The following is a 17661-nucleotide window of genomic DNA, read 5'->3' on the forward strand; positions in this document are numbered from 1 at the left end:
ACTTAATTTTCCCTCCATATTTTTTTAGAAGACATTCCCAAAGTTCAGAAAATAGGTCGAACTCAGCCTACAGGCACCATAAACACATAATATTACTTGTCCATGTGTGCGCTATTCCAGAATAACTGATACTAACCACATACACACAGAAACCAGCACTCCAATCCTCAAAATCGTGAGACTTGCTTAAAAATTCCATAATAAAGTTACTTATATACACACAGGTATATACGCACGTGTGCTTGTAGGTGCGCACAAGTTTACCATTCTTTATATAGTAGAGAATGCCAGAACTTTACCCTAATTTTTAAAACAATTAAAAAAAAATTCTCACATCATTATTTCTTCTATGTATTTTTAGTGAATATCACTGTATTACATCAGCAACAACTGCAAGAAAATTTTTTACTTCACAGAATTTTATATCTATTTTTAGACTGATGAATCAGAATATGCTAAGTATTTCTGAATTCACCATGATACAGAACATTTCTCAAGTTCTACAAAGTGATAACAGTCAATAAAATAAAAAAAAATATAGAAACCTTTAACCCAAAAAAGAAACTTGACAGATGTCTACAAGTATCGCCATGGTTTTTTTGGAAGTAACAAAACAGTAACAAAAAAATCAGGGGTGAATTCCTTCTCCCAGCTAAGCTCACCAAAATCACAGAAACAGCACTCTGCCCAATTAAATAATTTACTCATAAACAGCAAACAACAAGGCAATATTGGCAGTAATATTTTAACTCAAATATCACTTCCTGTGTCATGGAGACAGTTCTGAAGTCTTTTCATGAATCAACTCACTGGTATAGTAGTCTCTTCATAAGTCACTTTAAAAGAGATATTCTACAAAATTGCACCCTTAGGTCTACATTGTGCTTAAAATATAGAGGTAACATACCCAATTACTGGACTGAAAATTTGCATTCCATTGCTGACTTCCACTACATATTCAGTAATGGAGATATATAGATAGATATATATATATAGTCTCTGGAAAACTCCCACAACTTAAAAATTATAGTGTCCTAATTACCACATAGAAAATCACACAGACTAATTCCTCTACATCCACAAAACCAAAAACCACTCAAAAAATCTCTGATATGTGACCTCATATACTGCTGCATTTTCCCTGAGCAGATCAGATCCTTAAGAGGAGCTCCAGCCAACAGTATCACTTTTGTAAGGAAAAAGACCATACCTTCCAGTGAGCACCTTTATGCCATGTGCAGGGTTTGAATCCTCCAAAAGGAACCTCCTCACCTCTGTAGCATTTGCCATTTCCCCCTAATAATCACATACAGCTGGAGACTGGAAAGTCAGGAAACAATTAAAAGTTTCTAGGAGGAGAATCCACATTCAGAAAAAAAAATTCCAGCTATATCATCTACTGATCATCAAAGCAATCTAGTGTAGTGAACTCTGTCATCACCAAAATATTTGTGGTCCTATCCAGAAAAGAACCCAACAAAAACTTTTAAACACACTTCTACAGTTACTAAAATTACCCATTTAGAAATTGGAAATGCCTTCTGTAACAGCAAAAATCGGTGACAATCAATTAGCTAAACAACCATGTAGAGAAAAAGGTTTTGAGAAACAAGAATTAAATATTTATTGGATGCTGAAGTATGTTCTGTTTGATGGCATCAATCTTCCTCAATGAAAGTAAAATAGGCATTAGAAAGAATTTAGAAAAGAGTCTTGAAAATATTCAATTCGCAGTTCTATAAAAAATGTAAAAAGTTGATTATTAGTATAGTAAGAAAATTAGAGTTGGGCTATAATTCCTCAAATGTCAGTGCAGAACTGGGAATTTCACTAGTACTCGGTATTCTACTTGTTCATTATTACCTTTGTACCATTAAGTTAACTTAAAATATGTTCTAACAACTAATGTACTGTGTTATTAACTGTTACAGTGTCAATGTGGTTTTGCTGTGAGATTTATCTTAATTAGTATATAAACTATTATTTAACAGCAGAATGCACATGAAGGACTCTGATAGTTTATAATAAGAAAACTATTCTTACAACGCCCTTTGGGAAATCCCAAAGAGAACTTTTCTATAACAAGAGCAATGGTGCAGAAAATCAGAAGAAAACAGTCTTTTACCCAACCATTGTGGATGAGACAGTGACAGCATATATCTCAGATATGTATTGACAGCATACATAAAATCAATATGATTCATGCCTGTCCAGGAAAAGAAGCTTATTTCACCAAAAAAGCAAATGTGAGTTGAAATAACAGAATTTTATATCAAATACAAGTTGGTAATTTTCACAGTCCTTTTGTCCTTGTATTTATTCTCTTCTAACTATTCAGATTTCTTTCACTTCTTCATATATAGAAGTTAGAAGTCCAAACTGTAGACAGCATTAAAGGAGAACCAGTTAAATAACTTCTAAGTTTTAAACATAATACATGTCTCTGAAACATCCATACCATAAACAATGAAAATCAGAAAACACTTCCAGGTGGCTGATGTTATTTGCTTTTTATCTGCTAAAAGAGAAGTGGCAAAGGGCATGATAGAAAAGAAGGGACGTGAGCTTGTAATTACACATTTTAAAGTTTATTCTAAGCACCTATGAAACAGAAAAATATAATACAATGAATTTTTCCTACTTTCAAAAACATAACGTATATTATTTTTTATATGTGAAAACATATGTTAAAACAAATACAAGAATTGTGGAAATCTTTCTTTATACCTAACAAAATTGACATTTGTCACACATGCATGAATAGTGTTTTGGCACTGTTTCATTTTCTCAATGTTTAGAAAGATCTGCAGGAGCAGGATAGTCATCCACATTATAAAAGATCACGGAAGAACGTGCAGAGAAAAGAAGGTATATTGACCATAGAATACCAAACTACAAATGTTGAAGATGTCATAGTAGGCATAAATATATAAAGACTTTGTTTGAGAAAGACTAGTAGTAAGAGGTATAAATGTACAAATGTATGATTTGAGCATTTTGGAAGAAGAAAGAGAGGGACAGTTTGTCTTATCTGTTTTTGATTTCGAAATTAAACCCATCTAATCAACTGAACAACAGACATTTCGGCTTTTTCCACAGTTAGTGCTCAGTGTACAATCCAAACGCAAGCAAATTAAAGCCTGGGCAGAAAATACTAGTTTATACATCATATTGCTGTAATTCAAAATAAGTGGAAACTCTTCCCAGATCTTTTATTAGTACTAAATGCTTTTACTTAGTTTCGATTTTATTTTAAGACAAGGACTCAATGGCTGTAATAAGAGAGATATCATCAACAGCTACTTTTCTATACCTCCTAGATATTATGTCTAACAAAGGAGAATATAAAAAATTTCTTTTAAATGTAAAAAATATTATGAATGTGATTATTCAGAATATTGACTAGATACTATATGTCTGGATAGAATCTAAATCATGATAAAAAGCACTGTATGATAAAATTTAGAACTATATTTTAAAGATAAAAATACATGTAGAACAAATATATTGGGATGGCAGCTAAAATATAATAAATTTTAAAATCCCTACATCACATAAGATATCCCTTTGTGACAGTACCAACAACCTACCCACACAGAAAGAAGAAACAGACCTAGAATGGTTACTGTAAAAGCAATATGCAGAATTTACACCCAAGCAAGCTTTCCCATAAGTTCCCAGAGCAAATTCTCAAATTAATATCGACGTCCAGTACAAGAAGAGCAAAATGCTTTGGGCGCTAAGACACACGAAGAAAAGAATAGGGAAGAGAGAAAAATGGGCAAAACTAGACAGTTCCCAAAAGAAAAGGAACACTGAAAATTCTGATGTGTAACAAGAAATATCTTGATCTGGATGTTTAATCATGAAATATTTTACAATACTTGAAGGAAAAAATATTTTGAAACCAAAATAAGTCATGATATTATGTATTCCTGCATTGAGCCCGATGTCTCACTGCAACATGTCATGCATATAAAACTGAGAAACTACCTTTTGTTTGGTGGTGTCCTGCTTCGCTTGGCAGTGTTTTCTTTATTGCATGTTTTCTCAAGTTGTAAAAACTAGATTCAGAAAAAAGAAAACTATAATCTTGTACTAATGATACAGACATACTCAAAGTTCATCATATTTGATGAGGAAAGTGCTGTAATACTCTCTAAGAAGCAATGCGCACTGGGAAATTAGAGGAAATCATGATGGAAATGATGATGCCAACGTAATTCATGGTACATTTATGATGCCCATCAACTTACTACTTATTACACTCCAGGAAAAAAAAAATACAAAATTACCCTGTGGCACACTGTAGTACAGCGGTATTTGGGGGGGGGTTGTTGGCTGGTATTTTGTTAATATGGTGTATGTGGTTATGGAACATTTTCATGTAAAGCTTCTCAACAAGAGACTGAAAAAAACTTGTCCAATTTTTTAATGTAGAAGTAAATGAAAGAAGATCTGGATTGGGGAACATTTAGTCTGATAGACTAGACCAGAAAAATTAATCAAAAGTAGCCATCTTCAGTGCAAGTTGCAGGAAATATTTTCATTTTGTATTATATTTTAATTGAGTTCACAAATTTTATACCTTACTTTGAATTCTAAACTTCCTTAGCTGATCTTATTGCCTTGAAAAATTCTGTACACATGTATCCTGAACATGGAAAAACGTATCTTAAATGGATAAGCAACCCAATGAAATTAGTAACAATAAGCACATGCTTAAATGAAAGTACCTTCCATAACCAGGCTCACAGGTGATTAGAATATACATACCATTACAAATTGCCAGTGCAAGAGGAAGGTCCCTGTTAACGAAAACGTATGATCTAGAGAGCTAGAAAAGAAATTTTTTAATGCTGTTGTTGCTTTTGTTTAACTGAAAGGGGATAAAGTATTGCTCAAATCTTAGTCAAAACTAATTGTTTTTGCAGAAGTACTGTAGGAAACCATTTTGGAACCTATAGCTGGTAATGCACATCCTACACTCTGGCTTTGATGTTTCCAGTGTAAATTGTCATTATTATTTATATAAGAACTAGTTTTTGCATTAATGAGAAAGTTAATTATTGCACACTCTACTAAGCAGCTTCCAAATGGATATAATTAATTATCTATAAAGATACTGAACATTTCACATACAGTAGATTGTAGGAAAGGTACTTTCATTATAAGACCTATTTTCTGCACCTTCAAACTTTACCCTTCACAATTCCTCTTTGGGTTTTTAATTCTGTGCTTTATCCTACCCCAAATGCCTTGTCACTTGTTGGTGGAAATCTTTGTATTAAGTAGTTTTCTGCACTCCTGTTCACTTTTACATATGAATTTACTATTATTTATACGTTGTTTGTATGATGTGACATTCAAAATTTATTTTATGCAAGAAAAAAAAAATTTCTTACATACAGATTGTATATTTTCCTGTAAGTATCTAAGACAAAAATATTTCTAAAATTGTGTAGTGTCTCAAAGTAATCATAGGATTTTGCCAAAGCGCTTTAGAAGTTTTTTCCATGGTTACCTTGTCTAATACCAATCATAGTACCAATTTAACTTTTAACATTTTATCACACAGATATCACCTGTAATACAACCTGACAAATCAAAAGGTCAGTCTGGCTCAGAGTATATAGAAATAAATAAAATTGAAATGTTAAATGGAACACATGGAGAATATTATGAGGAATTCAAATTTCAGAAGTCAGGGATTACATGTGAAAATATAGACTATTGAAATTTTGAGACTTAATTTTCTAATTCATGTGCCAGAAAAATAATTAAAAAGAGGAAAAGACTTTTATTTGGCAAGTGTTTTCAATGAAGCTGGAACTGTAAATTATGTTAATAAAATACTTTCCTTAAAGTTCAAGCATGAATACTGAATCTACAGTCCCCTACACACTACACATTTGATTATTATAGTACAGGAGGTTTGAAAATTCATTTTATGTTGAAGTCATTTTAGTGAGTCAGAGGAAGGGTTAACTGTATAACTGATTATCTTTGTACACAGGAGATAATTTACAGGATCAGGATGGAACAGAGATTAGGTTCCAAGTACGCTTCAGGTCTGATATCAAATGGGAACCAGACACTATACTGAATGGCACCACAATTTCATAAGCTATGCTCACACTGCCTGAGTTCAAATGTTACAGCAGCCTTGTTGGTGTGTCATTATAGTGATATCCTTAGATCACAGGCAGGTCATGGGACAGAATTGTGCCTCGGGAGCATTCCTGTGACAGCATCTCAGTCTGGAATCCCAGGCTGGGATGATGCTCTTAAACCTACTTAAACACAGATGAAAACAACCACTGTGTAAAAATACAAGCCTACTATCAGAAACTAGGAAGATATAGCTGAGACACTTTTTTCAACCAATAGAGTCCAGTTGGGCAGCAAAAGCTCCCTACTAAAAGCAGAAATGGGATCTAAAAGACAGCATCTGTGTCTAAATCCTACCAGAAGAAACTTTTGATCTGAAATGGTGATAAATGACTCTTTTCAACCTTTCAGTTTGGTTACTGGATACAGAGTCAGAATTAGATTTAAAGATAAAAATTTGTGTATCAAACTGTAATAATATTTAGGGTATCTGGAAACACTTCACGTTAATCTATAAAATACCTACCACATATTTGAACCATAAGTCCATATAGGCATATATTAAAAGTTATCTCCTGAACTTCTCTGAATGGTGGATCTTTTTTGGTGCCTTTTAAATCATTTAATTTTCAAAGTTTATTCTTTTTTAACTGTTTGTTTTGTTGTGCTTTCAGGTTAAATTATGTACAGACAACAACAGACTAAATTTGTATCAATTTTCTACCATTGACAGGAAATATCACTATGGGTAAACTACAAAAGCTTTGACTGTATTAAGATAGTTTGTGATCATCTACTTCAGTCTTCTCCCATCAACTGCCCACAAATTGCTTCATGAGTATTCACTTTTTTAGTTTATTAGTGCAATTGGTTAGTAACAGACAGATGGCATAAACAATTGTTTATGCGTAGTGAGCAGATGATTTATATTTGAAGAGGGCTACACTTTCTAGCACAAAAATATATAAACATTCTCTCTTAATAAGCTTTTTAAAGACAGGTTTTCACATTTTTATTAAAAGTAAATTAAATTTGTAATTACCATTTGTACTTAGTGATTTTCATTAGATTTTTTTCTTCTTTATGATTAATCCTATGCTAAATAGAGGAAGATTCTAAGAATAATCTCAGCATCTAAGATAAAGTTCTAAAGAGTCAGACATAATAATGAGTATTACTTTAAAATATAGTGACTAAACATTGGTAACTAAAACAAGAAACTCCCACCCCTATCACAAATTCTCTACTTTCCTGAATTTTGCATAGCACAATCAAGTAGGTTTTCTGTTTGCCTCCACTGAGCAAATACAGAAATAATTTTGCTAGTGGATGATGATAAAGAATCCCATTTTCTGTTATCAGTTACAATTCTACAGATCATTCTATTAATGAAGAAATGCAACTCATTTCAGAATGAATTGAAGGAGCGTTTAGCCTAAAAGTTTCAGAGAACAATGAATGAAAACATACTGCTTTTCAGGATTAAGTTAAAGGAATATATTCAGTCTGTTTATTCACGTAACACATTTAAAACCTGAGTACACCTTAGTGTTAAAACCTAAAGCCATGAGACTATCATTTAGCTGAATCTATAATCTCCTGTTCTGTGCTGTGAATATTTACAAATTCATATACAGGTGATAACTAGTGATCCACCCAGTAAAATCACTTCTGTCAGAATATATTTCACATACTTCAAAATTGCTTTGCATGGTAATGTTTACTTTCTTTCTCCTAGCTTCTTTCTCTGTGTAGTCAGTAGAGTTTCCCTTCTGTATGTTGCATAAAGTCAGCTAGGTTCAAAATACATCAGGAAAGATTTTACTGAGATCTTTATATCGTGACATTCTGCCAACATTTTAGAAAGGGGCTTCAAATAAATATTCTAACTTACTCTGTGTATCTGACACATGCATGCTGATAGGAGAAATGCATTTATGGTAGAATTCTTTATAACAGGAGAGAGACACCAGTGCTTGACCAATCAAGAGATTAATTTACTAGATATGTTGGTACTCAGTTTCTGAAGGAATACAAAATATATTGGTAGAGTTGATAAAGAAAACTTTCCAATTAATGTAATCCCATGTGTATTTCTACATTGATCATACTATCCCATACATTGCAGAGTGTTCCAGGGTTGCTTCTTGTATCTTGTATCTAATCTTGTATCTTTTAGATCTCTGACATTTGGTTTTCATCTTATGGATGTCAAACTCTTCTCTTTTCAGAGACAACTTTCTCCTTCATATAGATAGACATCTTAACAGTGTCCACAGAAGAAATGAACTCCAATGCAGGAAGCCGATTTAACCTGTTCTTCCATTATTAAGATGACTCCTTTTTACCAGAAGATCCTGAGAGCACAAACTACCATATCGCTGACTGTGTAGTCCACACAGAAGATTAAAATGCACCAAAGAGAAAATAACTTCAATCAAAATACTTTCAAAGTTCAATAAACTAGTAATATCATCCAGAAAACTATCATTTTGTCATAGTAAGTATTTCAAGAAATAAGCCTATTAAGCTGAGATTCAGCTGAAGGATAACAAAAACTCAACTCTGCAATACTTAAATTTAATAACACGCTCAGCCAAATGCAAAATTCCATTTTCTGCTAGATCAAAATTTAATTGTTCCACTTCATTATTTGATAATAATGGAGCATTCTATTAAAAGGCTTATTTATTATTGTTTTTCTTCGACTACTACTCAAAAACTCCAGTGTAACACCCTCCCTCTCTATAAAGTTCAGAAGATAATGTAATATTATTTAATGGACGTAAAGGTAATTCTCCTAAAAAACTCATTTTTGCAACATAATATCACCTCACTAAAACAAGTATTTCCAAATTACTTCAAAGAGATTGCTTACACATAGAAAAGTTTGCAGAACTGGAGCCAGAGATAAGCAGATGACATTTACTCACTTCTGTTCACATCCTGCATTCCTGCATTCTACCTGATTACATTAATGAAATATCTGTGTGAGAGATGACTTGTAACTCCCTGAAACAGGGCCTCAGAGAAACAGGACTGCAAGAAAAAACAACCTGAGAGAGATATGGGATGGGGGTGAGCAGAGGCCCTCCAAGCCGAGGAATGGCTCAGACACTCGCAAGTAATGAAACTATAGTCATGGGGTGAATAGTGTGGAGTTTGGAGCTGACAAGGCTGCCTGGATAGCACAAGATGCAGCTGGAGGAGGGAGCCCTGTGAAGGCTCTGCGCTGGTGCATCTTATAAAGTTTCAAGGGCCATCTGTCCAGTGAATGACCTTTTCTTCATTATCGGTGAAATGCATATTAAAGTTGACTAATATATACTAATACTAATATACTATACTAATATACTAATAAAGATTAACAAGATCATGCTAATTACATCCCATGAAGCACCTTACCCCTCCCCATACATGGGATACATAGGTATGTGGGTCGACCTAGGGGATGGAGCCATGGGAACTGTGTATAAATTGAGGGGGTTGAAGAGTGAAATACAGAAAGAAAAAAGAAGTGAAGAAGATGAATGCATTCCTGATGAACTCGGACGGGACCAACACAGGAACCTGGACCAGCGATCTCTATTTCTCTATTCTCTCTATCTCCGTCCTTTTCTTTTTCCCCTTTTCGCTCACTACCATTAGGTAATGCAAGGCATCATATATTGCTTGCCATAACTCGTTATATACTTAGCCAATTATTGTGTATCCAATTAGTTCACTGTGGGAAGTCAATAAATGTCTGGACTTTGAGAGTTGTCGCACTGTTGTCCACTCCTTTGGGAATGTACAAACTTAAGTCCCTTGACTCCCTTGTCCGAGTGGGACGTGACAATCTGTTAGCACAACAAAATATGCTATGCCCAATAGACCAGTTTAAGGCCACTTACATGTTGAAATTATTAACCAGTTTACAATGCTAACAACACATAAAATACACATTTTCTAAATCAGTATTCTGCTTAAAGGTACTACTGAAAACATTGAAATAGCTAAGTTACATTCATGATTGCAGTGACTTACCCTGGTAGAAGAATTCACCAAGGAACCATTCAGATTGCCAGTGTTGCACTTGAAATTCAAATGTTGATCAGGATGGTGATTTGCTTCCCAGCTTCCCAAATCATGCACCACTGACTTGTCATAATTTGCAGATACTTTCTGGAAGGCAGTGCAAGTCATTCCTGTGAAACTAGATGGCTTGATCATAAAGGCCTCCAGAGCAATATTACGAGATACCTGTGGAAACATCAAGAAGCAGATGTATTGCTAACTCATTAAGCGCAATTGCATTATTATATATGCATTGTATAGATATGCATATGTACATGCATTACTGTATATACTTTATAAAGGATGGTGCATGCACACACTTCTATACATATTCATAGGGAAAGAAAGAAAATAGAACTTATTTTAAAAACTGATCTAGAATTCTACAGTAGCATAGCGGGTTTCCTTGAATCTTCTTTAGGAATGTATCGGTTTATATCATTATTATATCAGTTTCGCAACTGTGTTACTATCAGCTTCAATGGAATCAATCCTGTTTTAAAGCAATACAGTTATAAAGTGAACTAGAAACAGCAGAAGTAGAAAAAGGATGTGCTTTGTACCTCTGAAATGAAACGGAAAGCTTCTTAGCTACTCGGTGGATGGACTAGGTTTTTACAGACCTTGTTCAGTTAGAATATTGAACATGACTACATGGTTCAATGCAACACCGTGTTAAAGGTCTTTGGCCTACCCTTTAGTGAGGTGATGTGTCTAGATGGAGATTGTAGCACAGTGTAGATAAATGTATCTCTATCCTTGAACTAGTATGCTCATTTCAGCACAGTCCTGTGCATGAGATAAATAGCTCATGCATAATCAGGTTGACTAGCTTAGACTGGCACCACACTGATTGGACTATATGGTTTCTCCTTCCAGGCATGGATTGTTTAGTGATCTGTGAGTGTATGTATTTTGCACATTGATTGCAATGTAAAGGTACCTGAGTCAAGACACAAACTAGCAGGTTTATCAGAAGGATAAATGTAAAAATATGTCAATCTTGTATTACTCTACTTTGTTTCTGTTATGCAAGCTAGCAACACAGAAGTACCTTATATCCAGTTTGTAAAAATTGGTGTGAAACCCTTAGAATTTGGGGCATCCTTCTGAGAGGAAATTACTTCACTGAGGAAAATCACATTAATTCATACTAATAAATGAATCTAAAGAAAATGTTTTGCATAGACAAATAAAGGGCGGGATAGAGGGTAGCCTAACTGTGTAAAAGTCACGGTACCAGAACAAATTAAAACTTAGCATGAAACACAGTGTATGACTTGCTGGTTCTCTTTTGAACTTATGAAATGTTTTTCAAATGCACCTTCTTCAATCACTGATGATTCTGCATATGTCCAGAATGAAAGTACTGAAGTCTCATTAAGCAATTCATTTTACTTTTTGTCAAAATTAGACAAAATCTAGAAGCTTTCAGTATATTTTTTATACTTTTTATGTAAGAGAAATATATATATTACTTTTAAAGTAGAAGTAGCCTTAAGATTCTTTTCAGTTGTCTCTAAATTTGTAAACCACCCCTATTTTAGATTAAATTTCCACCTCTTCTGTCCTTGCCTGAAGATTTTTTTTCTACACTTGAATAAAAATGCCAAAGATCATCAAGAATCAACTATTTTTTATATTAAAAGTCCAGTGGCTGTTTATTGAAAAGTCCTAAAACCAGAAACTAGGTTTATCTAGATAAATTTTTATACCAGCTGTAGATAGCCTTTCAAGGAGTTAAAAAGTTTATTGCTTGCAGAATACTATTATCCATATCACAGGAATCAAGCTGCCTGACTCAGTTAAACTCCTGTGCGGTAACATGTTTTCTTTAATCTTGGGAAAAGCCATTTAATTATTTACAACTTCATGTTTCCTGCTGTAGAATGGGCATAACACTACTTCCCTATTTCACATTTGTGAGGTGGTGGTGAATAAGACATTTGCTTGATAACGTTGTAATGAGGATTCAAGTGATTTCACAACAGTAAACCCTATTTTAAAAATTTTGATTATTAAAGTCTTTAAACACTTGGGGTTTTCTACTCTCAAAATATACCTGTAAAGGCTTGACAATGTTCAGTGTGAACATGCCACCCTCAGCATATAGAAACAGATGAGAAAATGCAAGGTAAAACAGTGTTCATTATGTAGGATTTTAAAATTAACTACAAAATGGATACAGATTAACTCAGAGCAAAATTATCCATGGAAACAAGCCACAGTCAGGTGCATGTCATGAAAAAACATAACCTAATCTTGTCTCTAGGCAGTACAGATACAGAAAATGATCATTTGGTGTCCATTTCATAAACCTCAGATAAAGGTACCACTCAGCAGAAGGACCAATGGGGATCGTTACATGGGTAAACTGAGAGCAGTGCTGAAGGCTGCAAAGACTGAGAGCACAAACAAAAAGCCACCTTACAATTAGCCTAAAATATTCAGACAGTCTCACTGGCTGAAGAATAAAATGAAAACTCTTCAGGGGTGCGTTTTAAAACTGTTGCACACGCCTGAGACAGGACCACTGACATAAGATTTATCATCAGCAGGAAGTACTCCTTTTCAAACTGCACATCTGACATGTATACACAGAAATAAAAGCAGGAGAGAAGCAGTGCCTCAGAACAACACTGAAGGGAACATAATTTGGGGGCGCTGAGGCATACAGATCCACCCTGGGAGCTCTCAGTTGCCTAGGACACCCTCCGCCTCTCTGGCTGCTCCCAGGGCCTCTGAGGGTCCAAGTGTCAAGCTGAGGCTCCTCCAAGGCCTCACCTGAACTCCCAGGTGGCTTCATCGGAGCCTGGCCACCAGCCCTGTTGCCACAGGCCCACCACTGACCTGGGGCCAGTCTCCTCACCATGGCCTGGCCTGGCAACCACTGGGCTGCAGCTGGGCCCAGTTACCACCTCTGGGCTTCACCTTCACCCTGATCTGCTGCCTCGTGTTTCCTGCCTGGCCTCATCATCACCGAGGATGTGCCCAGGGGTTGGGGCTGCCCCCAGCCACCCCAGCCTGTCCTACTCTCCAGCTGGGGGCAGTGGGACTGGCCTTAGCTAGGGAGACACTGGCCCTTGCGGAATCCTGACATGAACCTTATGTCTATATGACTTCTCTAAGAAACATTAAATATATAATTTTAAAAATAATATATATATATATCATTATCTAATATTTGAAAGTTGCTACTGGCAGTTCTTCTTGCAGCATGTTTGGTGTGCTATCTGACAGCAAGGGAGAACTAAGAAGATCGAAACAAAGGTATCCATCCTGGTGTTTTTCTGACCTTGAAATTAGTCATTCCACAGCCTCATGGAACTGGAAAAACATTTTTGTCTTACAAAAATGATGTACGAGTAACAGTCATGGCTCCCAAGTAGCTTTTTAATGTACAGGGAACAGAGTCATGCATATGTTATACGACTGACACAGTTTATGGAAGTTTTTTTTCAGGAATTGTATTATAAGCTAGTGGCTACCTAAGCTTTGGAGGTTTTACTTGCTGTTGTTTAAAATAAAGAAAGCAGATGCAATTTCTGTGAGACAGTTTGTTGGCTGGCCTCCCAAAGGAACAGAAGTGTTTGGTATTGCATGAGATGACACCAGAAAAACTCCACAGCTTTGTTTATTTACAAATTGCACTCAACAGTAAACTAATTCTCCTACAGAAAACTATAAGAAGCAAAAAGATAAAGCATGGTAAAAAGGTTACTGACACAGATCTACATTTGAGTACACAGAATTGCTGTTTACAATAATGTCAACAGCTTCCTGAAGCAGTGACAAGAAAAAAGAAAGACCTTTGGCGCTTGACATTTATAAGAAATTTAAGTATAAAGCAACAGAGCCTTTCTAGCTGTCACATTGCAAGATACTTCTAGAAGCACATTATTGTCTCCATGTATTTTATATAAATATTTTTAGCAAATTTGATTCTTTTATGTAAATGGAAATTAAATAAAAAACTTCCTTTAGAAAACAGTCTAAGAAAAAACATACTTTTGTCTTTGAAACACTGCTTTTCTAAAAAATATACAGTGAAGGAACTAAGGCCATTATGCCTATAATTCATCTCAGCCTATAATTCCTTTTTTTTTTCTGTTATACCTTATCGCTGTAATTGAACTCACTTTTAAATAGCGTGTTCATATAAATGTAGCGGACAATTGAGAGAATAATAAAGGTTGTTTAAAATCAAGACAGCAAGCAAACCAGTCCAAGAAACGATAAGGCTTTAAAATATTTATCTAAAATTCAAAAAGGATGAGTTTCAAGCTTCTGATTTAGATGCATTTCTGCTACTTAGATGTTGGAACCAACAAAAAACCCAGTTTCTTAGTGTCCAAATGAAAATCCCTCTGTATCTAAGTGACAAATTCAGGTAGGTGAAGGCCAACAAATAAGAATAATTATTTCATGCTGTTACAGTTTGCTTCTAAAAAACTAAAACTAACCACAAACTAGTAATCTTTATGAGAAATACACCTTTTTTGATAATTTTCTAAATGCTTTAAGCAAGTATTGTCTAGAATCCTCTCTGAAAGGCATATTAAAATCTTCAAGCAACAAGGGAGCACGTTGCTTTCCTCATTAAAAATTTCAGTCACTCAACTTGGACCTTTCAAAATAAACCCATATACTATAGTGACAAGAACAATAGAAACTGACTGAATACTAACACTAGAAAGGTAGTGTTGTGAGAATCCATTGTAAGAATAATTACAATAAATCAAAGTCAAGAAAAAACAATTTTTAATACCATGAGTGATACTCAAAAAAAAAAATTTGGTCTTCCAAATAGAATTCAGGAGAAGAAAAAAACCAAATCACAGAATTCAAGTATATCTACATAAACCAGCTATGCTGTGTAACTGGCTTACACAATCTCTCTTCTCTATATACTAGTTGGTTGTAAAAATTGTAAAGAAAAATGACATGTTTAAAACAAATTCTGACGAAAAGCTTTGTAATACCTTTGATATAACTTGAATATTGCTGGTCAGTATTTGACTTGCAATGTGTTCCACACATCGTACAATCCTGGTGCAGGCTTTGTCTTCCTTTTGAGCCATCCACAACACATGGTCATCAACCAACATTATATTGCTGGCAATTTCAACAAGAGCATCGCCAATCTGGAAGAGAAAAAAACCCAACAAACCCAAAATGGCATTGTCTGGAAAACACAAAAATGGGAAGTGTACAGGAGAGTACAAGTAAAACTAGGCACCTTATTTCTCTTGGTAATCACCATTCAAAGACGGTTTTGAGTCTATTAAGAAAATTAAATGGACTGAAAAATAAAGACCAAGAAAAGAGAGGTGCAACTAACTTCAAGGAAAAGCTTTTTTTATTCACAATTTTAAAGCTGAGTCTCTCACTGGGCAATAAATGGAATCCCAGAATTATCACCCTCTTTCTTAAACTAATTAAAATTGTCCTCTAAAGAACTGCTTCATGTTTAATCAAAGGACCTTGGGGAAAAAAAAAAAGAAAAAAAAAAAGGGAAAATATATTTGAAAGACATTTTTGTTACAGACATAGTGGGATAAATTTGAGATATAACTCAGGTGCTGATAGAAACCTATATCATCTCATCAGTATACAGAAAGCGTGGGCTTATAGATTTGGATGTTTTAACATTTAACATTCACTCTTGTGGATAACCCAAAGTGATAAATCTTTGATTTGCCAGATGACATTTTGCAGATTTCGGTAAGTATGACTATGTGTTTCAATTTTTTGTTAGTATATTACATTCAGAAAGAATAAACATCACTGTGAATAGTTTTTTGTGATTATTTCAAATTTAAATGCAAATACTTATTTTCTTAAATTCTAACACTTGAGTGAGATTTCAAAATTAACATTACCACATTACCATTATTTTTGAAGACAAAGGTATGCCAAAGATATACAAAGTTGTCACGAATAAACCTGAATATAAAGGTATATAGAAGAGAAGAAATGACTGAAAGAAATATAGCTAAAGAAAAGTTCAAAAGGCTAAGAAGTCAAACTAATAGAAACAGAAAAATAAAAAAAATACACAGACAATTCAGTGGGAAGGAAGAAAGAAATTCAGCAACAGTGAGAAAGGTCTAAGGAATGATGGAGGTTATGAAGTTAGTTCTGCATTTTCGATAAAAAATACATAAATTTCACATGCATTGCAAGGGACACAGAAATAATGAGACTATATCTGAAATTTTATGTGACTGTTCCTGAAATATTTTATCTATTTTTGAGAACATAATTACTAGATAATTCTAGATGGCTTTTGACAATGTGACAGAGTGACAGAGTTATTGATACAATGAATAATAATAAAACACATTAAGAGACTGGAGTGATTTGTGAGAAACTATTAAAGCATACACCAATCACCTAAGCAGTAACTTACTGCGGGCATAACAATAGTCTATAAATATACAAAAGGAGAGAAATAAGAAAAGGAAGTAATCTATATCATAATTAAATGCATTAATGAAAAGTAAAGGCATGGCATTAAAAAATACAAAAATTTGGGCTAATATGTGTATATCTTCCTGGCAAAAAGTTCCTGCAAAAATTGCAAATATGTCCCCAGTGCAGCTGTTGAAGGTCTCTTGTTTGAGACATGAACGACCAGATGTACCAAAGTACCACTAACTTGTATAAAAATGAATAATCCTGTGCTGACTGGGAGAGGCACTCCCCAGAGAGGTTGTACAGTGACTGTACTAGTTTAGCTAAAATGGTTTTAAAATTATTCTGATAAATCACAGAAAACCTCTGTGTACATATTTTCATTTATTTCTAATGGTTTTATATAACTGTAGTTTCAGCTGCTAGTCAATTGAAAACTAATATACCTTTGTTCATATGTTGCCTTGTACTAAGTAAAGGTCAATCCTATTTATAATTACATGAGTGCAGTCTCATGTGAAACTACTGACACTTTAACTTCATGTGTATTTTTGTATCTTATGAGTGACAGTTAAGAAATGGGAGTTAGCAAAGAGCTCAATGAATGAGGAATCTACTTGGTGAACCTGAGAGAGAGGGAAGGTGCAAAGTTCAGAATAGAAGGAGGAAACAGACAAATTAGGAGAAATGTTCTAAATTATGAAAACAATAAGGGATTACAAAATAAGAGTTTGAAATAAGTGGTGGAGATGGAGATTTTTGATACCAAAGCCCAGAAACTGAAACCTACTTGAAAGGTGGAAGAAATCAATTAAAAGATTAGAGATGGTGCTCACTTTTAATGGATAATGCATCAGCTGCTAGAAAAATAAAGAGGCTTTATAGTAAATCCAACAGTTGCTTTTGGATGGTAAATTTTTGTTTTGTCAGAAAACAGTAAGACCTTATTAGGATTTTGAAATACAGTTGTAGCTTTGAAACATGATTCTTGGAGAGCACTTAATAATACACTTTAGGTCTGGCATATAATGATGAAATTGAAGTTGAAGGCTTTCTCAAATTGGCACTAAAATGTTA

The 17661-nt window shown here is 34.3% G+C and overlaps 1 protein-coding gene across 3 annotated transcripts in view; it reads right to left on the minus strand.

Annotated features, from left to right (window-relative positions):
• The window catches only part of ADGRA1 (adhesion G protein-coupled receptor A1), a 286657-nt gene that overhangs the window by 119422 nt on the left and 149574 nt on the right, over positions 1–17661 (minus strand). For all 3 annotated transcript variants that reach the window (XM_074831007.1, XM_074831006.1, XM_074831008.1), the window contains 2 exons: positions 15150–15311; positions 10138–10353 (listed from right to left, as the gene is read on the minus strand). In XM_074831007.1, coding sequence (XP_074687108.1) covers positions 10138–10353; positions 15150–15311 — 378 coding nt within the window. The remainder of the gene's footprint in view (positions 1–10137; positions 10354–15149; positions 15312–17661) is intronic.

This window comes from Strix aluco, chromosome 7 (assembly GCF_031877795.1).
Source record: "Strix aluco isolate bStrAlu1 chromosome 7, bStrAlu1.hap1, whole genome shotgun sequence".
Classification (NCBI taxonomy): Eukaryota; Metazoa; Chordata; class Aves; order Strigiformes; family Strigidae; genus Strix; species Strix aluco.